This window comes from Salmo salar, chromosome ssa12, assembly GCF_905237065.1.
Source record: "Salmo salar chromosome ssa12, Ssal_v3.1, whole genome shotgun sequence".
Taxonomy (NCBI): Eukaryota; Metazoa; Chordata; class Actinopteri; order Salmoniformes; family Salmonidae; genus Salmo; species Salmo salar.
The window spans coordinates 86,482,743-86,510,500 of NC_059453.1; the positions used below are offsets into that span (position 1 = coordinate 86,482,743).

Below are 27,758 nucleotides of genomic sequence, written 5' to 3' on the forward strand. Positions count from 1 at the left end.
GACATGCAGATAAATGAAAAGACGATTTTTGCTTAGATCTCAGGACTGATAGGGTTAACTCAATCCTTGGTTGCCTCAGCAGTAGTCTTTTGTGGCCTGCAAACACAAGATTTAATTCTGAGATAACCTCAGTATTGTACACTGGAATATGGAATCCCTTCTCGCCCTCACTTGAAAGAAAAATGAACAACATTACAATGGATTCCACAGTTACTCAAAGTGAGAAAGGCTTAGACTAGAATGCTCGACCACCGAGCAGCTTTTCATATTTTGGTTTTCAACAGATTTAAGTGTGTCAAATTACTGTGTCAAAGAATTCTGTGTCAGGTAGCATATGAACTCTCACTAACATTTCGAGCAAGAGATCATGTGAAGAAGTCTCATTGCTCAGGGCACTCAGTCTCATACTACAGTCAGGAGAACTATTCAGTACGTGGTTCTCCAGAGCAGCCACAAGCTGCCACTGATGTGGAAACCTACTCTATGGTGGTGTGTCACTGTCAGCCACAGAGTGTTTTCCTATTTCCATTTAGTCTTAAGGGTTAAGGTTTGTTAAGTTTGTTTTATTCCCGTCTTGTTCCTCATTTCTTATAATAGCATGATTTGCTGGGAAATGAAGTTGAGTTAATGTGATTATATAACAGATATTTCTGTGTTCTGTTTATACGATATTTGATGATGGCTAAAGCTTTGCTCACTGTTAACCAGTACACATCCATGACTCATCTTGCCTGCTTCTCCTTATGCTGTGGCACGAATTATAATGTTGTACCCTAGCGATGCCCATATTTGACACACAGTGGGAAAAAAATACTTTCCCTGGTTACTGTAAGAAGCACAAAATATGACTGCCTACTTTCGGGCCTGTTAGCATGTTAGCAGCGCCACATTAGTGCAGGAATGACTGAATAAGCATTGGTTGACCTGGCTGTTAAACATAAGCTACTTCAGGAATGTGTTTTATGTCAGTCCTCCTCCTCAATTGCACCACTGGAACACCAAACCTCCTCCCTGTGCTTTGTGTGTGTGTGTGTGTGTATGTGTGTGTTTGTGTGCATGTGTGTACTCCTTGTTTACTCTATGAGAGGTGACAGGTGTCAGAGCAGTCCCTGTGAGAGCTGGAACAGACCAGGCCTGAATGGATGACAACAACGGTCGGAAGACTCATTCAATCCGTAGTGCTGAAGATCCGCTTTGTAGCGCGATTGACAATTAAAAGCAATGTTCAATGTTCCCGCGGTCGCAGAGACTGCATTCATGGTAAACGCTGCATATGTCAGATCAATTGGAAATTATCTTTACATTTTAACATGGATCTTCGGTGATACTTTGGCGATACGGATTGAATCCAGCCCTTAGTTAGCTACAGCACATACAGCTCTGGAACCAGGCTTGGCGTTTGGTGCAGGGACCAGGCTTGGCGCTTGGTGCAGGGACCAGGCTTGGTGCTTGGAACCCTGTAAACGCTCAGGCTTGGCGCTTGGTGCGGGGACCAGGCTTGGCGCTTGGTGCAGGGACCAGGCTTGGTGCTTGGTGTGGGGACCAGGCTTGGCATTTGGTGCGGGAACCAGGCTTGGCGCTTGGTGCGGGGACCAGGCTTGGCGCTTGGTGCGGGGACCAGGCTTGGCACTTGGTGGGGACCAGGATTGGCGCTTGGTGCGGGGACCAGCCTTGGCGCTTGGTGCGGGGACCAGCCTTGGCGCTTGGTGCGGGGACCAGGCTTGGCGCTTGGTGCGGGGACCAGGCTTGGCGCTTGGTGCGGGGACCAGGCTTGGCGCTTGGTGCGGGGACCAGGCTTGGCGCTTGGTGCGGGGACCAGGCTTGGCGCTTGGTGCGGGGACCAGGCTTGGCGCTTGGTGCGGGGACCAGGCTTGGCGCTTGGTGCGGGAACCAGGCTTGGCGCTTGGTGCGGGAACCAGGCTTGGCGCTTGGTGCGGGAACCAGGCTTGGCTTGGCGCTTGGTGTGTGGACCAGGCTTGGCTTGGCGCTTGGTGTGTGGACCAGGCTTGGCTTGGTGCTTGGTGCGGGGGCCAGGCTTGGCTCTTGGTGCGGGGACCAGGCTTGGCTCTTGGTGCGGGGACCAGGCTTGGCTCTTGGTGCGGGGACCAGGCTTGGCTCTTGGTGTGGGGAGCTTCACTGGATTGTTGTATTGTAATGTGGGAGAGTGAGGATTGTTCACCCTCTCTCCTGGGTCACACATGTCAGATACAGGACCAGGGTATTGGGTCATTGGTCAGATACAGGACCAGGGTATTGAGTCATTGGTCAGATGCAGAACCAGGGTATTGAGTCATTGGTCAGATACAGGACCAGGGTATTGAGTCATTGGTCAGATACAGAACCAGGGTATTGAGTCATTGGTCAGATACAGGACCAGGGTATTGAGTCATTGGTCAGATACAGAACCAGGGTATTAAGTCATTGGTCAGATACAGGACCAGGGTATTGGGTCATTGGTCAGATTCAGGACCAGGGTATTGGGTCATTGGTCAGATTCAGGACCAGGGTATTGGGTCATTGGTCATCATGACTAGCTGTCAGGCACTAGACTGTGCCCACTGTGTGTTTCAGGGTCATGTCTTCTGTCTCACAGGACTTCTGTGCTTTCCTGCCTCTCCAGATGTTCTATCCTTTTTGATCTGCCCTCTCATATCCCAACGGACCAGATGGAATAACAGCATGAATAAAACTTCACAGCCTCTGTATACCAATCAGTGGAGGCTGGGGGAAGGAGGCAAAGGAGGATGGGCTCATTGTAATGGCTGGAATAGAATAAATGGAATGGAATCAAACATGTGGTTTCCATATGTTTGATACCGTTCCAATTATACCATTCCAGATATTACAATGAGCTATAGCTCCTCCTGCCATCCTCCTCTGATCCCAAATGGATAGATATTAGAAATTACATTGGCTTTTGTTTGGTTCCAACCAAGCAGATACATGCCTGACTCTACTAGCTAATAATCTTGAAGAGTTTGACTAGTTAAGGTGTGTTTAAAAAAGCAAAACAAAGCAAAAGCCTGCCCAGCAGAAACAAAACTGACCCTCAGCGGATAAGAATGGCCATCCCTGGTGATCAGCCATTGATCCTCTTTGTTACTAGACCAGTGCCTTGTTTCCCTACAGCCACTATATTGACACTTCCTAGGTTCACTGCAGCTCAGAAGTAGTCGCTGAAGTCACCTAGACTCCCATTGTTCCCTATGCACTGGTAGAGTAAAACAGAGGTCTAGTCAGCCCTGGCCCTGGCCCCAGCAGCAGCCACAGCTGTCCCAAACCCTGTAAAAGCTCTGACTGAAGACAGACACCATCTGTTGCTTCTTCCTCTCTCTCTACTGCCCTTTCCTCTTTTGCCTGCTGCCTCTCTCCCTCTCTCCCCCTCGCTCACTCTCCTCCTACTCCCTCCCCCTCTCTCTACTGCCCTATCCTCTATTGCCTGCTCCCTCTCCCTCCCTCTCTCTCTCCTCCTAGTCTCTCTCTCTCTCTCTCTCTCTCTCTCTCTCTCTCTCTCTCTCTCTCTCTCTCTCTCTGTCTCTCTCTCTTCCTACTCCCTCTCTCTCCCTCTCTCTCTCTCCTCCTACTCCCTCCCCCCTCTCTCCTCCTACTCCCCCTCTCCCTCGCTCTCTCTACTCCTTCCTCTTTTGCCTGCTCTTCCTCTTTCTCTCTCTCCTGCTCTCTCTCCCTCCCCTCTCCCCATCTTTCTGGTAGGGATAGGAATCCCCACCCCCATACAAAATATGGTTGATGTTTCTCTTGGCATGTAATGTTTGCAGCTCTGGCTGACTTCCTGTTTAGCGGGCAGTGGAGTGGAAGGAAGATTCCTGCAGCAGGCCTGAAGGGAGAAAAAGAGCAGCATGTAGAAACCTTAAAAGAAACAGATTATGTATTTTAAAGTTACTGGGAAGCCAGGTTAAACTTGTGTATAGTACATGTTTATAGTGCTTGTTAGCGAGTGTCTGATGATGAGATTGGTTGATTTTCTTACATAGTTACAAAACACACTTACAGTCTACACCATATAGCCCATGTTGACACACTTACAGTCTACACCATATAGCCCATGTTGACACACTTACAGTCTACACCATATAGCCCATGTTGACACACTTACAGTCTACACCATATAGCCCATGTTGACACACTTACAGTCTACACCATATAGCCCATGTTGACACACATACAGTCTACACCATATAGCCCATGTTGACACACATACAGTCTACACCATATAGCCCATGTTGACACACATACAGTCTACACCATATAGCCCATGTTGACTAACATACAGTCTACACCATATAGCCCATGTTGACTAACATACAGTCTACACCATATAGCCCATGTTGACACACATACAGTCTACACCATATAGCCCATGTTGACACACATATAGTCTACACCATATAGCCCATGTTGACACATACAGTCTACACCATATAGCCCATGTTGACACACTTAGTCTACACCATATAGCCCATGTTGACACATACAGTCTACACCATATAGCCCATGTTGACTAACATAGTCTACACCATATAGCCCATGTTGACACACATACAGTCTACACCATATAGCCCATGTTGACACACATACAGTCTACACCATATAGCCCATGTTGACACACATACAGTCTACACCATATAGCCCATGTTGACTAACATACAGTCTACACCATATAGCCCATGTTGACTAACATACAGTCTACACCATATAGCCCATGTTGACTAACATACAGTCTACACCATATAGCCCATGTTGACACACATACAGTCTACACCATATAGCCCATGTTGACTAACATACAGTCTACACCATATAGCCCATGTTGACACACATACAGTCTACACCATATAGCCCATGTTGACTAACATACAGTCTACACCATATAGCCCATGTTGACTAACATACAGTCTACACCATATAGCCCATGTTGACTAACATACAGTCTACACCATATAGCCCATGTTGACACACTTACAGTCTACACCATATAGCCCATGTTGACACACATACAGTATACACCATATAGCCCATGTTGACACTATACAGTCTACACCATATAGCCCATGTTGACACACATACAGTCTACACCATATAGCCCATGTTGACACACATACAGTCTACACCATATAGCCCATGTTGACACACATACAGTCTACACCATATAGCCCATGTTGACACACATACAGTCTACACCATATAGCCCATGTTGACTAACATACAGTCTACACCATATAGCCCATGTTGACTAACATACAGTCTACACCATATAGCCCATGTTGACACACATACAGTCTACACCATATAGCCCATGTTGACACACATACAGTCTACACCATATAGCCCATGTTGACTAACATACAGTCTACACCATATAGCCCATGTTGACTAACATACAGTCTACAACATATAGCCCATGTTGACTAACATACAGTCTACAACATATAGCCCATGTTGACTAACATACAGTCTACACCATATAGCCCATGTTGACACACTTACAGTCTACACCATATAGCCCATTTTGACACACTTACAGTCTACACCATATAGCCCATGTTGACACACTTACAGTCTACACCATATAGCCCATGTTGACTAACATACAGTCTACACCATATAGCCCATGTTGACTAACATACAGTCTACACCGTATAGCCCATGTTGACTAACATACAGTCTACACCGTATAGCCCATGTTGACGCACAAACAGTCTACACCATATAGCCCATGTTGACTAACATACAGTCTACACCATATAGCCCATGTTGACTAACATACAGTCTACACCATATAGCCCATGTTGACTAACATACAGTCTACACCATATAGCCCATGTTGACTAACATACAGTCTACACCATATAGCCCATGTTGACACATACAGTCTACACCATATAGCCCATGTTGACACACATACGGTCTACACCATATAGCCCATGTTGACACACATACGGTCTACACCATATAGCCCATGTTGACTAACATACGGTCTACACCATATAGCCCATGTTGACTAACATACGGTCTACACCATATAGCCCATGTTGACTAACATACAGTCTACACCATATAGCCCATGTTGACTAACATACAGTCTACACCATATAGCCCATGTTGACTAACATATAGTCTACACCATATAGCCCATGTTGACTAACATACAGTCTACACCATATAGCCATGTTGACTAACATACAGTCTACACCATATAGCCCATGTTGACACATACAGTCTACACCATATAGCCCATGTTGACACACATACAGTCTACACCATATAGCCCATGTTGACACACATACAGTCTACACCATATAGCCCATGTTGACACACATACAATCTACACCATATAGCCCATGTTGACACACATACAATCTACACCATATAGCCCATGTTGACTAACATACAGTCTACACCATATAGCCCATGTTGACTAACATACAGTCTACACCATATAGCCCATGTTGACACATACAGTCTACACCATATAGCCCATGTTGACACACATACAGTCTACACCATATAGCCAAGGTTGACACACATACAGTCTACACCATATAGCCCATGTTGACTAACATACAGTCTACACCATATAGCCCATGTTGACACACATACAGTCTACACCATATAGCCCATGTTGACACACATACAGTCTACACCATATAGCCCATGTTGACTAACATACAGTCTACACCATATAGCCGATGTTGACTAACATACAGTCTACACCATATAGCCCATGTTGACACACATACAGTCTACACCATATAGCCCATGTTGACACACAAACAGTCTACACCACATAGCCCATGTTGACACATACGGTCTACACCATATAGCCCATGTTGACAACATACGGTCTACACCATATAGCCCATGTTGACACACAAACAGTCTACACCACATAGCCCATGTTGAACACATACGGTCTACACCATATAGCCCATGTTGACACACATACAGTCTACACCATATAGCCCATGTTGACTAACATACAGTCTACACCATATAGCCCATGGTGACACACAAACAGTCTACACCACATAGCCCATGTTGACACATACAGTCTACACCATATAGCCCATGTTGACTAACATAGTCTACACCATATAGCCCATGTTGACACACATACAGTCTACACCATATAGCCCATGTTGACTAACATACAGTCTACACCATATAGCCCATGTTGACTAACATACAGTCTACACCATATAGCCCATGTTGACACACATACAGTCTACACCATATAGCCCATGTTGACTAACATACAGTCTACACCATATAGCCCATGTTGACTAACATACAGTCTACACCGTATAGCCCATGTTGACGCACATACAGTCTACACCGTATAGCCCATGTTGACTCACATACAGTCTACACCATATAGCCCATGTTGACACATACAGTCTACACCATATAGCCCATGTTGACTAACATACAGTCTACACCATATAGCCCATGTTGACTAACATACAGTCTACACCATATAGCCCATGTTGACAACATACAGTCTACACCATATAGCCCATGTTGACACACATACGGTCTACACCATATAGCCCATGTTGACACACATACGGTCTACACCATATAGCCCATGTTGACTAACATACGGTCTACACCATATAGCCCATGTTGACTAACATACAGTCTACACCATATAGCCCATGTTGACTAACATACAGTCTACACCATATAGCCCATGTTGACTAACATACAGTCTACACCATATAGCCCATGTTGACTAACATACAGTCTACACCATATAGCCCATGTTGACTAACATACAGTCTACACCATATAGCCCATGTTGACTAACATACAGTCTACACCATATAGCCCATGTTGACTAACATACAGTCTACACCATATAGCCCATGTTGACACACATACAGTCTACACCATATAGCCCATGTTGACACACATACAGTCTACACCATATAGCCCATGTTGACACACATACAGTCTACACCATATAGCCCATGTTGACACACATACAGTCTACACCATATAGCCCATGTTGACTAACATACAGTCTACACCATATAGCCCATGTTGACTAACATACAGTCTACACCATATAGCCCATGTTGACTAACATACAGTCTACACCATATAGCCCATGTTGACACATACAGTCTACACCATATAGCCAAGGTTGACTACCATACAGTCTTCACCATATAGCCCATGTTGACTAACATACAGTCTACACCATATAGCCCATGTTGACACACATACAGTCTACACCATATAGCCCATGTTGACACACATACAGTCTACACCATATAGCCCATGTTGACTAACATACAGTCTACACCATATAGCCCATGTTGACTAACATACAGTCTACACCATATAGCCCATGTTGACACACATACAGTCTACACCATATAGCCCATGTTGACACACAAACAGTCTACACCACATAGCCCATGTTGACACATACGGTCTACACCATATAGCCCATGTTGACACATACGGTCTACACCATATAGCCCATGTTGACACACAAACAGTCTACACCACATAGCCCATGTTGACACATACGGTCTACACCATATAGCCCATGTTGACACACATACAGTCTACACCATATAGCCCATGTTGACTAACATACAGTCTACACCATATAGCCCATGGTGACACACAAACAGTCTACACCACATAGCCCATGTTGACACATACAGTCTACACCATATAGCCCATGTTGACTAACATAGTCTACACCATATAGCCCATGTTGACACACATACGGTCTACACCATATAGCCCATGTTGACTAACATACAGTCTACACCATATAGCCCATGTTGACAAACATACAGTCTACACCATATAGCCCATGTTGACACACATACAGTCTACACCATATAGCCCATGTTGACTAACATACAGTCTACACCATATAGCCCATGTTGACTAACATACAGTCTACACCATATAGCCCATGTTGACTAACATATAGTCTACACCATATAGCCCATGTTGACTAACATACACTACACCATATAGCCCATGTTGACTAACATACAGTCTACACCATATAGCCCATGTTGACAACATACAGTCTACACCATATAGCCCATGTTGACACACATACAGTCTACACCATATAGCCCATGTTGACACACATACAGTCTACACCATATAGCCCATGTTGACACACATACAATCTACACCATATAGCCCATGTTGACAAACATACAGTCTACACCATATAGCCCATGTTGACTAACATACAGTCTACACCATATAGCCCATGTTGACTAACATACAGTCTACACCATATAGCCCATGTTGACTAACATACAGTCTACACCATATAGCCCATGTTGACACATACAGTCTACACCATATAGCCAAGGTTGACTACCATACAGTCTTCACCATATAGCCCATGTTGACTAACATACAGTCTACACCATATAGCCCATGTTGACACACATACAGTCTACACCATATAGCCCATGTTGACACACATACAGTCTACACCATATAGCCCATGTTGACTAACATACGGTCTACACCATATAGCCCATGTTGACTAACATACGGTCTACACCATATAGCCCATGTTGACAAACATACGGTCTACACCACATAGCCCATGTTGACACACAAACAGTCTACACCACATAGCCCATGTTGACAACATACGGTCTACACCATATAGCCCGTGTTGACAACATACGGTCTACACCATATAGCCCATGTTGACACACAAACAGTCTACACCATATAGCCCATGTTGACACATACGGTCTACACCACATAGCCCATGTTGACAACATACGGTCTACACCATATAGCCCATGTTGACACACAAACAGTCTACACCACATAGCCCATGTTGACACACAAACGGTCTACACCACATAGCCCATGTTGACACACATACAGTCTACACCATATAGCCCATGTTGACACACATACAGTCTACACCATATAGCCCATGTTGACACACAAACAGTCTACACCACATAGCCCATGTTGACACAACAAACAGTCTACACCATATAGCCCATGTTGACACACATACAGTCTACACCATATAGCCCATGTTGACACACATACAGTCTACACCATATAGCCCATGTTGACACACATACAGTCTACACCATATAGCCCATGTTGACTAACATACAGTCTACACCATATAGCCGATGTTGACTAACATACAGTCTACACCATATAGCCCATGTTGACACACATACAGTCTACACCATATAGCCCATGTTGACTAACATACAGTCTACACCATATAGCCCATGTTGACTAACATACAGTCTACACCATATAGCCCATGTTGACTAACATACAGTCTACAACATATAGCCCATGTTGACTAACATACAGTCTACACCATATAGCCCATGTTGACACACTTACAGTCTACACCATATAGCCCATTTTGACACACTTACAGTCTACACCATATAGCCCATGTTGACACACATACAGTCTACACCATATAGCCCATGTTGACTAACATACAGTCTACACCATATAGCCCATGTTGACTAACATACAGTCTACACCGTATAGCCCATGTTGACTAACATACAGTCTACACCGTATAGCCCATGTTGACGCACAAACAGTCTACACCATATAGCCCATGTTGACTCACATACAGTCTACACCATATAGCCCATGTTGACTCACATACAGTCTACACCATATAGCCCATGTTGACTAACATACAGTCTACACCATATAGCCCATGTTGACTAACATACAGTCTACACCATATAGCCCATGTTGACACATACAGTCTACACCATATAGCCCATGTTGACACACATACGGTCTACACCATATAGCCCATGTTGACACACATACGGTCTACACCATATAGCCCATGTTGACTAACATACGGTCTACACCATATAGCCCATGTTGACTAACATACAGTCTACACCATATAGCCCATGTTGACTAACATACAGTCTACACCATATAGCCCATGTTGACTAACATACAGTCTACACCATATAGCCCATGTTGACTAACATACAGTCTACACCATATAGCCCATGTTGACTAACATACAGTCTACACCATATAGCCCATGTTGACTAACATACAGTCTACACCATATAGCCCATGTTGACTAACATACAGTCTACACCATATAGCCCATGTTGACACATACAGTCTACACCATATAGCCCATGTTGACACACATACAGTCTACACCATATAGCCCATGTTGACACACATACAGTCTACACCATATAGCCCATGTTGACACACATACAGTCTACACCATATAGCCCATGTTGACACACATACAGTCTACACCATATAGCCCATGTTGACTAACATACAGTCTACACCATATAGCCCATGTTGACTAACATACAGTCTACACCATATAGCCCATGTTGACACATACAGTCTACACCATATAGCCCATGTTGACACATACAGTCTACACCATATAGCCAAGGTTGACTACCATACAGTCTTCACCATATAGCCCATGTTGACTAACATACAGTCTACACCATATAGCCCATGTTGACACACATACAGTCTACACCATATAGCCCATGTTGACACACATACAGTCTACACCATATAGCCCATGTTGACAACATACAGTCTACACCATATAGCCCATGTTGACTAACATACAGTCTACACCATATAGCCCATGTTGACACACATACAGTCTACACCATGTAGCCATGTTGACTAACATACAGTCTACACCATATAGCCCATGTTGACACACATACAGTCTACACCATATAGCCCATGTTGACACACATACAGTCTACACCATATAGCCCATGTTGACACACATACAGTCTACACCATATAGCCCATGTTGACACACATACAGTCTACACCATATAGCCCATGTTGACTAACATACGGTCTACACCATATAGCCCATGTTGACTAACATACAGTCTACACCATATAGCCCATGTTGACTAACATACAGTCTACACCATATAGCCCATGTTGACTAACATACAGTCTACACCATATAGCCCATGTTGACTAACATACAGTCTACACCATATAGCCCATGTTGACTAACATACAGTCTACACCATATAGCCCATGTTGACTAACATACAGTCTACACCATATAGCCCATGTTGACTAACATACAGTCTACACCATATAGCCCATGTTGACACACATACAGTCTACACCATATAGCCCATGTTGACACACAAACAGTCTACACCATATAGCCCATGTTGACACACATACAGTCTACACCACATAGCCCATGTTGACACACATACAATCTACACCATATAGCCCATGTTGACTAACATACAGTCTACACCATATAGCCCATGTTGACTAACATACAGTCTACACCATATAGCCCATGTTGACACATACAGTCTACACCATATAGCCCATGTTGACACATACAGTCTACACCATATAGCCAAGGTTGACACCATACAGTCTACACCATATAGCCCATGTTGACTAACAAACAGTCTACACCATATAGCCCATGTTGACACATACAGTCTACACCATATAGCCCATGTTGACTAACATACAGTCTACACCACATAGCCCATGTTGACTAACATACAGTCTACACCATATAGCCCATGTTGACTAACATACAGTCTACACCATATAGCCCATGTTGACACACAAACAGTCTACACCATATAGCCCATGTTGACACACAAACAGTCTACACCACATAGCCCATGTTGACACATACGGTCTACACCATATAGCCCATGTTGACACATACGGTCTACACCATATAGCCCATGTTGACACACAAACAGTCTACACCACATAGCCCATGTTGACACATACGGTCTACACCATATAGCCCATGTTGACACACATACAGTCTACACCATATAGCCCATGTTGACTAACATACAGTCTACACCATATAGCCCATGGTGACACACAAACAGTCTACACCACATAGCCCATGTTGACACATACAGTCTACACCATATAGCCCATGTTGACTAACATAGTCTACACCATATAGCCCATGTTGACACACATACGGTCTACACCATATAGCCCATGTTGACTAACATACAGTCTACACCATATAGCCCATGTTGACTAACATACAGTCTACACCATATAGCCCATGTTGACTAACATACAGTCTACACCATATAGCCCATGTTGACTAACATACAGTCTACACCATATAGCCCATGTTGACTAACATACAGTCTACACCATATAGCCCATGTTGACTAACATATAGTCTACACCATATAGCCCATGTTGACTAACATACAGTCTACACCATATAGCCCATGTTGACTAACATAGTCTTCACCATATAGCCCATGTTGACTAACATACAGTCTACACCATATAGCCCATGTTGACACACATACAGTCTACACCATATAGCCCATGTTGACACACATACAGTCTACACCATATAGCCCATGTTGACACACATACAGTCTACACCATATAGCCCATGTTGACACACATACAGTCTACACCATATAGCCCATGTTGACTAACATACAGTCTACACCATATAGCCCATGTTGACTAACATACAGTCTACACCATATAGCCCATGTTGACACACTTACAGTCTACACCATATAGCCCATGTTGACACATACAGTCTACACCATATAGCCAAGGTTGACTACCATACAGTCTTCACCATATAGCCCATGTTGACTAACATACAGTCTACACCATATAGCCCATGTTGACACACATACAGTCTACACCATATAGCCCATGTTGACTAACATACGGTCTACACCATATAGCCCATGTTGACTAACATACGGTCTACACCATATAGCCCATGTTGACTAACATACGGTCTACACCATATAGCCCATGTTGACTAACATACGGTCTACACCACATAGCCCATGTTGACACACAAACAGTCTACACCACATAGCCCGTGTTGACTAACATACAGTCTACACCATATAGCCCGTGTTGACTAACATACAGTCTACACCATATAGCCCATGTTGACACACAAACAGTCTAAACCATATAGCCCATGTTGACACATACAGTCTACACCACATAGCCCATGTTGACTAACATACAGTCTACACCATATAGCCCATGTTGACACACAAACAGTCTACACCATATAGCCCATGTTGACACACAAACAGTCTACACCACATAGCCCATGTTGACACATACAGTCTACACCATATAGCCCATGTTGACACACATACAGTCTACACCATATAGCCCATGTTGACACACAAACAGTCTACACCATATAGCCCATGTTGACACACAAACAGTCTACACCACATAGCCCATGTTGACACATACAGTCTACACCACATAGCCCATGTTGACACATACAGTCTACACCACATAGCCCATGTTGACACATACAGTCTACACCACATAGCCCATGTTGACTAACATACAGTCTACACCACATAGCCCATGTTGACTAACATACAGTCTACAACATATAGCCCATGTTGACTAACATACAGTCTACACCATATAGCCCATGTTGACTAACATACAGTCTACACCATATAGCCCATGTTGACACACATACAGTCTACACCATATAGCCCATGTTGACACACATACAGTCTACACCATATAGCCCATGTTGACACACATACAGTCTACACCATATAGCCCATGTTGACTAACATACAGTCTACACCATATAGCCCATGTTGACTAACATACAGTCTACACCATATAGCCCATGTTGACTAACATACAGTCTACACCATATAGCCCATGTTGACACACAAACAGTCTACACCATATAGCCCATGTTGACACACATACAGTCTACACCATATAGCCCATGTTGACACACATACAGTCTACACCATATAGCCCATGTTGACTAACATACAGTCTACACCACATAGCCCATGTTGACTAACATACAGTCTACACCATATAGCCCATGTTGCCACATACAGTCTACACCATATAGCCCATGTTGACACACATACGGTCTACACCATATAGCCCATGTTGACACACATACGGTCTACACCATATAGCCCATGTTGACTAACATACGGTCTACACCATATAGCCCATGTTGACTAACATACGGTCTACACCATATAGCCCATGTTGACTAACATACAGTCTACACCATATAGCCCATGTTGACAAACATACAGTCTACACCATATAGCCCATGTTGACTAACATACAGTCTACACCATATAGCCCATGTTGACTAACATACAGTCTACACCATATAGCCCATGTTGACTAACATACAGTCTACACCATGTAGCCCATGTTGACTAACATACAGTCTACACCATATAGCCCATGTTGACACATACAGTCTACACCATATAGCCCATGTTGACACACATACAGTCTACACCATATAGCCCATGTTGACACACATACAGTCTACACCATATAGCCCATGTTGACACACATACAGTCTACACCATATAGCCCATGTTGACACACATACAGTCTACACCATATAGCCCATGTTGACTAACATACAGTCTACACCATATAGCCCATGTTGACTAACATACAGTCTACACCATATAGCCCATGTTGAACACATACAGTCTTCACCATATAGCCCATGTTGACACACATACAGTCTACACCATATAGCCCATGTTGACACACATACAGTCTTCACCATATAGCCCATGTTGACAAACATACAGTCTACACCATATAGCCCATGTTGACACACATACAGTCTACACCATATAGCCCATGTTGACAAACATACAGTCTACACCATATAGCCCATGTTGACTAACATACAGTCTACACCATATAGCCCATGTTGACTAACATACAGTCTACACCATATAGCCCATGTTGACACACATACAGTCTACACCATGTAGCCATGTTGACTAACATACAGTCTACACCATATAGCCCATGTTGACACACATACAGTCTACACCATATAGCCCATGTTGACACACATACAGTCTACACCATATAGCCCATGTTGACACACATACAATCTACACCATATAGCCCATGTTGACACACATACAGTCTACACCATATAGCCCATGTTGACTAACATACAGTCTACACCATATAGCCCATGTTGACAACATACAGTCTACACCATATAGCCCATGTTGACACACTTACAGTCTACACCATATAGCCCATGTTGACACATACAGTCTACACCATATAGCCAAGGTTGACTACCATACAGTCTTCACCATATAGCCCATGTTGACTAACATACAGTCTACACCATATAGCCCATGTTGACACACATACAGTCTACACCATATAGCCCATGTTGACAAACATACAGTCTACACCATATAGCCCATGTTGACTAACATACAGTCTACACCATATAGCCCATGTTGACTAACATACAGTCTACACCATATAGCCCATGTTGACACACAAACAGTCTACACCACATAGCCCATGTTGACACATACGGTCTACACCATATAGCCCATGTTGACACACAAACAGTCTACACCACATAGCCCATGTTGAACACATACGGTCTACACCATATAGCCCATGTTGACACACATACAGTCTACACCATATAGCCCATGTTGACTAACATACAGTCTACACCATATAGCCCATGTTGACACACAAACAGTCTACACCACATAGCCCATGTTGACACATACAGTCTACACCACATAGCCCATGTTGACTAACATACAGTCTACACCACATAGCCCATGTTGACTAACAAACAGTCTACACCATATAGCCCATGTTGACACACATACAGTCTACACCATATAGCCCATGTTGACAAACATACAGTCTACACCATATAGCCCATGTTGACACACAAACAGTCTACACCATATAGCCCATGTTGACTAACAAACAGTCTACACCATATAGCCCATGTTGACACATACAGTCTACACCATATAGCCCATGTTGACACATACAGTCTACACCATATAGCCCATGTTGACTAACATACAGTCTACACCATATAGCCCATGTTGACTAACATACAGTCTACACCATATAGCCCATGTTGACTAACATACAGTCTACACCATATAGCCCATGTTGACTAACATACAGTCTACACCATATAGCCCATGTTGAACTAACATACAGTCTACACCATATAGCCCATGTTGACACACATACAGTCTACACCATATAGCCCATGTTGACTAACATACAGTCTACACCATATAGCCCATGTTGACACACATACAGTCTACACCATATAGCCCATGTTGACACACATACAGTCTACACCACATAGCCCATGTTGACACACATACAGTCTACACCATATAGCCCATGTTGACTAACATACAGTCTACACCATATAGCCCATGTTGACTAACATACAGTCTACACCATATAGCCCATGTTGACTAACATACAGTCTACACCATATAGCCCATGTTGACACACAAACAGTCTACACCATATAGCCCATGTTGACACACATACAGTCTACACCATATAGCCCATGTTGACAACATACAGTCTACACCATATAGCCCATGTTGACTAACATACAGTCTACACCATATAGCCCATGTTGACTAACATACAGTCTACACCATATAGCCCATGTTGACTAACATACAGTCTACACCATATAGGGCATGTTGACTAACATACAGTCTACACCATATAGCCCATGTTGACTAACATACAGTCTACACCATATAGCCCATGTTGACACACATACAGTCTACACCAGATAGCCCATGTTGACTAACATACAGTCTACACCACATAGCCCATGTTGACTAACATACAGTCTACACCACATAGCCCATGTTGACTAACATACAGTCTACACCACATAGCCCATGTTGACTAACATACAGTCTACACCACATAGCCCATGTTGACTAACATACAGTCTACACCATATAGCCCATGTTGACACACATACAGTCTACACCATATAGCCCATGTTGACTAACATACAGTCTACACCATATAGCCCATGTTGACACACATACAGTCTACACCATATAGCCCATGTTGACACACTACAGTCTACACCATATAGCCCATGTTGACACATACAGTCTACACCATATAGCCCATGTTGACTAACAAACAGTCTACACCATATAGCCCATGTTGACTAACAAACAGTCTACACCATATAGCCCATGTTGACTAACATACAGTCTACACCATATAGCCCATGTTGACTAACATACAGTCTACACCATATAGCCCATGTTGACTAACATACAGTCTACACCATATAGCCCATGTTGACTACATACAGTCTACACCATATAGCCCATGTTGACTCACAAACAGTCTACACCATATAGCCCATGTTGACACACAAACAGTCTACACCATATAGCCCATGTTGACTAACATACAGTCTACACCATATAGCCCATGTTGACTAACATACAGTCTACACCATATAGCCCATGTTGACACACAAACAGTCTACACCATATAGCCCATGTTGACACACAAACAGTCTACACCACATAGCCCATGTTGACACATACGGTCTACACCATATAGCCCATGTTGACACACATACAGTCTACACCATATAGCCCATGTTGACTAACATACAGTCTACACCATATAGCCCATGGTGACACACAAACAGTCTACACCACATAGCCCATGTTGACACATACAGTCTACACCACATAGCCCATGTTGACTAACATACAGTCTACACCATATAGCCCATGTTGACACACTTACAGTCTACACCATATAGCCCATGTTGACTAACATACAGTCTACACCATACAGCCCATGTTGACTAACATACAGTCTACACCATATAGCCCATGTTGACACATACAGTCTACACCATATAGCGCATGTTGACTAACATACAGTCTACACCATATAGCCCATGTTGACTAACATACAGTCTACACCATATAGCCCATGTTGACTAACATACAGTCTACACCATATAGCCCATGTTGACACATACAGTCTACATCATATAGCCCATGTTGACTAACATACAGTCTACACCATATAGCCCATGTTGACACATACAGTCTACATCATATAGCCCATGTTGACACATACAGTCTACATCACATAGCCCATGTTGACTAACATACAGTCTACACCATATAGCCCATGTTGACACACATACAGTCTACACCATATAGCCCATGTTGACACACATACAGTCTACACCACATAGCCCATGTTGACACACATACAGTCTACACCATATAGCCCATGTTGACTAACATACAGTCTACACCATATAGCCCATGTTGACTAACATACAGTCTACACCATATAGCCCATGTTGACTAACATACAGTCTACACCATATAGCCCATGTTGACACACAAACAGTCTACACCACATAGCCCATGTTGACACATACAGTCTACACCACATAGCCCATGTTGACTAACATACAGTCTACACCACATAGCCCATGTTGACTAACATACAGTCTACACCATATAGCCCATGTTGACACACATACAGTCTACACCATATAGCCCATGTTGACACACATACAGTCTACACCATATAGCCCATGTTGACTAACATACAGTCTACACCATATAGCCCATGTTGACACACTTAGTCTACACCATATAGCCCATGTTGACTAACATACAGTCTACACCATATAGCCCATGTTGACTAACATACAGTCTACACCATATAGCCCATGTTGACTAACATACAGTCTACACCATATAGCGCATGTTGACTAACATACAGTCTACACCATATAGCCCATGTTGACTCACAAACAGTCTACACCACATAGCCCATGGTGACACACAAACAGTCTACACCACATAGCCCATGTTGACTAACATACAGTCTACACCACATAGCCCATGTTGACTAACATACAGTCTACACCACATAGCCCATGTTGACTAACATACAGTCTACACCATATAGCCCATGTTGACACACATACAGTCTACACCATATAGCCCATGTTGACTAACATACAGTCTACACCATATAGCCCATGTTGACACACTTACAGTCTACACCATATAGCCCATGTTGACTAACATACAGTCTACACCATATAGCCCATGTTGACTAACATACAGTCTACACCATATAGCCCATGTTGACACATACAGTCTACACCATATAGCGCATGTTGACTAACATACAGTCTACACCATATAGCCCATGTTGACTAACATACAGTCTACACCATATAGCCCATGTTGACTAACATACAGTCTACACCATATAGCCCATGTTGACACATACAGTCTACATCATATAGCCCATGTTGACTAACATACAGTCTACACCATATAGCCCATGTTGACACACATACAGTCTACACCATATAGCCCATGTTGACACACATACAGTCTACACCACATAGCCCATGTTGACACACATACAGTCTACACCATATAGCCCATGTTGACTAACATACAGTCTACACCATATAGCCCATGTTGACTAACATACAGTCTACACCATATAGCCCATGTTGACTAACATACAGTCTACACCATATAGCCCATGTTGACACACAAACAGTCTACACCACATAGCCCATGTTGACACATACAGTCTACACCACATAGCCCATGTTGACTAACATACAGTCTACACCACATAGCCCATGTTGACTAACATACAGTCTACACCATATAGCCCATGTTGACACACATACAGTCTACACCATATAGCCCATGTTGACTAACATACAGTCTACACCATATAGCCCATGTTGACACACTTACAGTCTACACCATATAGCCCATGTTGACTAACATACAGTCTACACCATATAGCCCATGTTGACTAACATACAGTCTACACCATATAGCCCATGTTGACTAACATACAGTCTACACCATATAGCCCATGTTGACTAACATACAGTCTACACCATATAGCCCATGTTGACTAACATACAGTCTACACCATATAGCCCATGTTGACTAACATACAGTCTACACCATATAGCCCATGTTGACTAACATACAGTCTACATCATATGGCCCATGTTGACTAACATACAGTCTACACCATATAGCCCATGTTGACACACATACAGTCTACACCATATAGCCCATGTTGACACACATACAGTCTACACCACATAGCCCATGTTGACACACATACAGTCTACACCATATAGCCCATGTTGACTAACATACAGTCTACACCATATAGCCCATGTTGACTAACATACAGTCTACACCATATAGCCCATGTTGACTAACATACAGTCTACACCATATAGCCCATGTTGACACACAAACAGTCTACATCATATAGCCCATGTTGACATATACAGTCTACACCACATAGCCCATGTTGACTAACATAGTCTACACCATATAGCCCATGTTGACACACAAACAGTCTACACCATATAGCCCATGTTGACACACAAACAGTCTACACCACATAGCCCATGTTGACACATACAGTCTACACCATATAGCCCATGTTGACTAACATACAGTCTACACCATATAGCCCATGTTGACACACATACAGTCTACACCATATAGCCCATGTTGACTAACATACAGTCTACACCATATAGCCCATGTTGACTAACATACAGTCTACACCATATAGCCCATGTTGACACATACAGTCTACCCCATATAGCCCATGTTGACACACAGTCTACACCATATAGCCCATGTTGACACATACAGTCTACACCATATAGCCCATGTTGACACATACAGTCTGCACCATATAGCCCATGTTGACACACATACAGTCTACACCATATAGCCCATGTTGACTAACATACAGTCTACACCATATAGCCCATGTTGACACATACAGTCTACACCATATAGCGCATGTTGACTAACATACAGTCTACACCATATAGCCCATGTTGACTAACATACAGTCTACACCATATAGCCCATGTTGACACACATACAGTCTACACCATATAGCCCATGTTGACACACATACAGTCTACACCATATAGCCCATGTTGACACACATACAGTTTACACCATATAGCCCATGTTGACTAACATACAGTCTACACCATATAGCCCATGTTGACTAACATACAGTCTACACCATATAGCCCATGTTGACAAACATACAGTCTACACCAGTGTCTCTCAACCCTCCTCTGCTTCCTCAGGCCCAGCACAGAGACACCTACGTGGAAGAGCGGTATGGGAAGTACAACCTGAGCGACCCGTTCCTGGCTCTGCAGAGGGACAGCGATGCCTTGGGAGGGCAGAGCTCTGGGTTCCACCAGGCTGCAGCATGCTCCAGCCCCCTGGCTGTACTCAAGCTGGTGGTCACCCACTGCAGGAAGATGCAGGAGAAGATGCTGGCCCAACTAGCTGCAGCTGAGAGCAGGCACAGGAAGGTAGGTCTGGCGCTGGTGCATTGGCTGGAGCTGGGGCTGGGACTGGAGCTGGGGCTGGGACTGGGGTTGGGACTGGAGCTGGGGCTGGAGCTGGGGTTGGGACTGGAGCTGGGGTTGGGACTGGAGCTGGGGCTGGAGCTGGGGTTGGGACTGGAGCTGGGGCTGGGGTTGGGACTGGAGCTTGGGCTGGGGTTGGGACTGGGGTTGGGACTGGAGCTGGGGCTGGGGTTGGGACTGGAGCTGGGGCTGGGGTTGGGACTGGAGCTGGGACTGGGGTTGGGACTGGAGCTGCAGCTGGGACTGGGGTTGGGACTGGAGCTGGGGCTGGGGCTGCAGCTGGGACTGGGGTTGGGACTGGAGCTGGGGCTGCAGGGACTGGGGTTGGGACTGGAGCTGGGGCTGCAGCTGGGACTGGGGTTGGGACTGGAGCTGGGGCTGCAGCTGGGACTGGGGTTGAGACTGGGGATGAGACTGGGGTTTAGATGCCAACCCCTCCACTCTTGATTAGATTAAAGATAAACTAGCTGGCTACCAAAGCATAACTAATCAGGAGGGGTTATTTTCCACCTTAACTCAGGGAAGTATTTAGTGAGCAGAATATCCTACCCTGAGCGCTGATCATTTCTGTGTCTCTGTCTCCCCCCTGGGGTTGTGTCAGGCCATTGCAGATCTTGAGGAAGAGAGGAGAAGGCATGCAGAGGACACAGCCGAGGGCGATGATGTCACTTGCATCCTGGAAAAGGAGAGGGAACGCCTGTTGCAACAGGTAGAGTTAACATCAATATCTGAGTGATGGTAACTGCTATGGGCTATTTAGTTTTTATCCGTTGTAACCTATTCTATTCTGTGCCTTTAGCTGGAGTTTGAGCGAGGCCAGTTGTGTCGTCTGGAGAAGGAACAGAAGAAGGTCCTGGAGCAGCTGGAGGAGGAGCGGGTGCAGCACAAGCAGCTCTCCTCTGCCCTGGCCAAGGAGTGCAAGTGGGCCAGCCAGCGGGCACTGGAGGAGGGCCACCGCCTGGCTGAGGCAGGCCGTAGGCTGGAGAAGGAGCAGGGGGAAGTCCTTGCCCTGAGGGCTGAGCTGCAGGAGGAGAGGAGGAGGGCCCTGCAGATGGAGGCCAGGGTGGAGGAGCAGCTGGCTGAGTTCGATACGGAGAGGGAGCAGCTCCGCTCCCGGCTCAAGAAAGAGGAGGCCCAGTGCTGCCAGCTGCAGGAGCAGGTGGAGGCCCTGAAGAGAGAGCTGCAGGAAGAGAGCGGAGCTGAGGAGGAGAGGAGAGAATATCCTGTGGACACCAGTGGAGGGTCACCACCACCACCTCCACACCCCAGCCAGGCAGAACGGGACGAGACTGAGGAACCTAAAGTCAACGGGCACCATGACTGCCCCAGGGAGGAGCAGGTGCCAGCCCTTCCAGACAGATTGGGCCAGGACAACTGCAGTGAGAACAGCAGCTCTGTCCAGGGGTCCCCTGCCCTCCTGACCAAAATTCTATCCCCCTGCAGGACGGGGCCCTCATCTGTCACCTCCTCCCCCTGCTCCTCTCCTCAGCTGGCCACCAGCCCCAGCTACCAGTCCTCCTACCAGGTAGGCATCAACCATCGCTTCCATGCTGCTCGCCACAAGTTTCAGGGCCACACTGACCCAGAGCAGCAACAGCAGCAGCAGCAGCAGGGTGGAGGAGGGGGTGGTAGCCTGCCTCACTCCCCCAGAGACCTGTCCCCAACCCCCAGCCCATCCCCTGAGCCTGTCTCTGTCCCTGTCCACAGCCCGGCCAAGCAGCTGGCCCGCAGCACCGTCACCCAGGTCCTGTCCCGCTTTACAGTCCAGCAGGGGGCCAAACCTCCACCACCCAACAGCTCTCCCTTTGGCACTGACTACCGTAACCTGGCCCTGGCCCCCTCCTCCCCAGTCATCCCCAGGGCCTCTGGTGCTGCTCTGCCTCTGGGGGTCCGCTCACCTACCATCCCCCGAGCAGAGAGGGGCAACCCGCCCCCCATCCCCCCTAAGAAGCCTGGCCTGGCCCAGTCTCCAGCGTCGCCCATCCCTGGTACCAGAGCCAACCACTTCCCTGAGCTGTCAGGAAGCTGTGGCCTCACCAGCAGCCAGGAGAATGTTAAAGAGCTGGATATGGTGGTGTCCTCCACCAGCTAGTCTAGCCTGCTACTGGGTGCTACTAGCGCTGTGTTCTTTTATACTGCTCACACCTTTGTATGCAGAGAGACGCTCCAAAACACTGTCAAGTTAAATGTATTTATTGGAATTTTTTACATGCGGTCCATTTCATTCTTCTATAGCACTATACACTGAGTTGACAAAACATTAGGAACACCTTCCTAATATTGCGTTGCACCCCCTTTTAGCCCTCAGAACCGCCTCAATTTGTTGGGACATGGACTCTACAAGGTGTCGAAAGCGTTCCACAGGGATGCTGGCCATGTTGGCTCCAATGCTTCCCACAGTTGTGTCAAGTTGGCTGGATGTCTTTTGGACCATTCTTGATACACACGGGAAACGTTTGAGCGTGAAAAACCCAGCAGTGTTGCAGTTCTTGTACCCCGTTCAAAGGCACTTAAAACTTTTGTCTTGCCCATTCACCTTGTCCATGTCTCAATTGTCTCAAGGCTAAAACATCCTTCTTTAACTTGTCTCCTCCCCTTCATGTACACTAATTAAAGTGAATTTAACAAGTGACATCAATAAGGGATCATAGCTTTAACATGGATTCACCTGGTCAGTCTATGTCATGGAACAAGCAGGTGTTCCTAATGTTTTGTACACTCACTGTAGATATATTTGTACGTATCCATTTTTTGCTTTCTGAATCGTAATAAATAAAATAATAATAATAATAATAGCATAAGTTTATTCAGTAAAATGGTGAAAAACAGGCAAAATGCATGTCAGTTGCTGCGTCCAGTCATGGGACAATCAAACCTCTCTCTGCACTACTTCTAATCAGGGTTGGGGTTAATTCAGAATGTTGGAATTGACTCCCATTCAACTCATGAGTTGAAATTGAAATTTAATTGGCCATACCCCATAAGATGTAGAATTTAAGGGAGTGACAGGAAGTGGAATTTAATTCAGTACAATTAAAAGAAATTCCACTCAGTCATAGAACATGAAAGTTTCATTGAATCTGACAGGTCACATTTCCAGATACCAAATAATATATCACTTTTCTCTGGAAACAGTGTTCATATACCTTCTTCACCTCTGTGCTTAGAATAGCCAATTATATTTACACCAAGCATTTCATTTGTTTGGCTTCTTTTTGAAGGCCTCAGGGTCAACTTGATGGATAAACTAATGCATTCTGGGAAATGTATTTTCTCAATACTTAACAACATTTAAGTGATTAATGAAATACAATTTGTCCTGAAAATCCATTGTTTCAATAATATTTTATATTCATGTATATAATGGCATGTTTAATGTACAAGATGTACAGTATATTTGTATAGACTACACCCAATATAGAATAGGCATTTGAATTGCATTGAATTTCCCTGAATTCAATTCTATTTCCTTTCATTCAAATTAAAATTGAAATTCTGTATCCTGTTTACTACTTCAATTCAAATTCAGTAATTGTATTGGAATTTATGAGACATTCTCAATTACATTCTGAATTGAGTCCAACACTGCTTATAATAAAGCATCTGAAATTGAGTTAGTTAATATGCATATCTCTAAATCAGGATTTGGATTTAGCGTACTTTGTTGTTCTGGAAATACTGAATCAAATAAGAGAGTTTATCCTGAACTTCAGAGTTTAACAATGAAACTGGGCGGCTTATAAACACGTTATATTTCCTAACGTGGCACATGATTTCAACATTCTGTATCTTCAAGTCTTGATCAGTTGACAATATGTATAATGTATACAGTATTATTATTAATATAATGTATTATGTGTATAGTTATTACTATAAAATATATATATATATATATATTCTCTCATACCAATGGTTAATTTGGTTTTTATATGGTACATCAGCATTAAATGTTACCTTAGTATATCACTTGACTGTCAGGACTGGTAATCAGCACTGCTGCATGGTTTAGTAAGACAATCAAGTATTATATTATAGTTATAGTATTACATAGAATTTACTGTACTATAATGTGTGTTATTTACCCCATAGCTATTCTAGCAATGATGAGGGGGTAGTTGTGGAGGAAAATATCAAAGTATTATACATCATAAAAATGTAATATATTGTATTATCGTCACTTAATGATTTCTGCTTGCATTTGCTGTTCATTTCATTGAATATGATCTTAAAGGTCCAATGCAGACATTTTTATCTCAATATCAATGAATTACTGGGTGACATTTAAGTACCTTACTGTGATTGTTTTCAATTAAAATGTTCAAAGAGAAACAAAAAATTGCTTCTTAGCAAAAAGCTATTTCTCAAGCAATAATTTTACAAGGACTGTCTGGGAGTGGTCTGAGTGAGCGGCCTAATTGGACTAGCCTAATGGGAGGGACATGTAACCTGAAAACTAGCTATTGGCAGAGAGGACAAACTCTCGTTGTTGTTGGTCTATTAATTATTCCGCCTGGTGATGTCGCCAGGCAGTCCAAAACCGAACCCATGCAAAACAAGCTGACATTTCAGGCAGTCTTCTAAAACAGCTCTTACACTAAAAGGGCATTATCCGAATTTTCACAATTGCACAGTATTATTCCAACCTCAGTGTGGATATATACACTGTAAATATAAAAGTATGTGGACACCCCTTCAAATTAGTGGATTTGGCTATTTCAGCCACACCCGTTGCTGACAGGCGTAAGAATCGTCTGTCCTCGGTTGCAACACTCACTACCGAGTTCCAAACTGCCTCTGGAAGCAACGTCAGCACAATAACTGTTCGTCGGGAGCTTCATGAAATGGGTTTCCATAGCTGAGCAGCCGCAAACAAGCCTAAGATCACCATGCGCAATGCCAAGCGTCGGCTGGAGTGGTGTAAAGCTCACCGCCATTGGACTCTGGAGCAGTGGAAACGCATTCTCTGGAGTGATGGATCACGCTTCACCATCTGGCAGTCCGACAGATGAATCTGGGTTTGGCGGATGCCAGGAGAACAATACCTGCCCCAATGCATAGTGCCAACTGTAAAGTTTGGTGGAAGAGGAATAATGGTCTGGGGCTGTTTTTCATGGTTTGAGCTTGGCCCCTTAGTTCCAGTGAAGGGAAATCTTAACGCTACAGCATACAATGACATTCTAGATAATTCTGTGCTTCCAACTTTGTGGCAACAGTTTGGAGAAGGCCCTTTCCTGTTTCAGCATGACAGTGCCCCTGTGCACAAAGCGAGGTCTGTACAGAAATTGTTTGTCAAGATCGGTGTGGAAGAACTTGACTGGTCTGCACAGAGCCCTGACCTCAACCCCATCAAACACCTTTGGGATTAATT

General features: G+C 44.2%; 1 protein-coding gene across 1 annotated transcript in view; it reads left to right on the top strand.

Annotated features, from left to right (window-relative positions):
* LOC106566048 (CTTNBP2 N-terminal-like protein) overlaps nt 1-26,713 on the top strand; it is a 45,644-nt gene extending 18,931 nt beyond the window's left edge. The window contains exons 3-5 of the mRNA XM_014133855.2: nt 22,100-22,333; nt 22,992-23,099; nt 23,190-26,713. Coding sequence (XP_013989330.1) covers nt 22,100-22,333; nt 22,992-23,099; nt 23,190-24,482 — 1,635 coding nt within the window. The 3' untranslated portion in view covers nt 24,483-26,713. The remainder of the gene's footprint in view (nt 1-22,099; nt 22,334-22,991; nt 23,100-23,189) is intronic.
* The last annotated feature ends 1,045 nt before the right edge of the window (nt 26,714-27,758 follow it).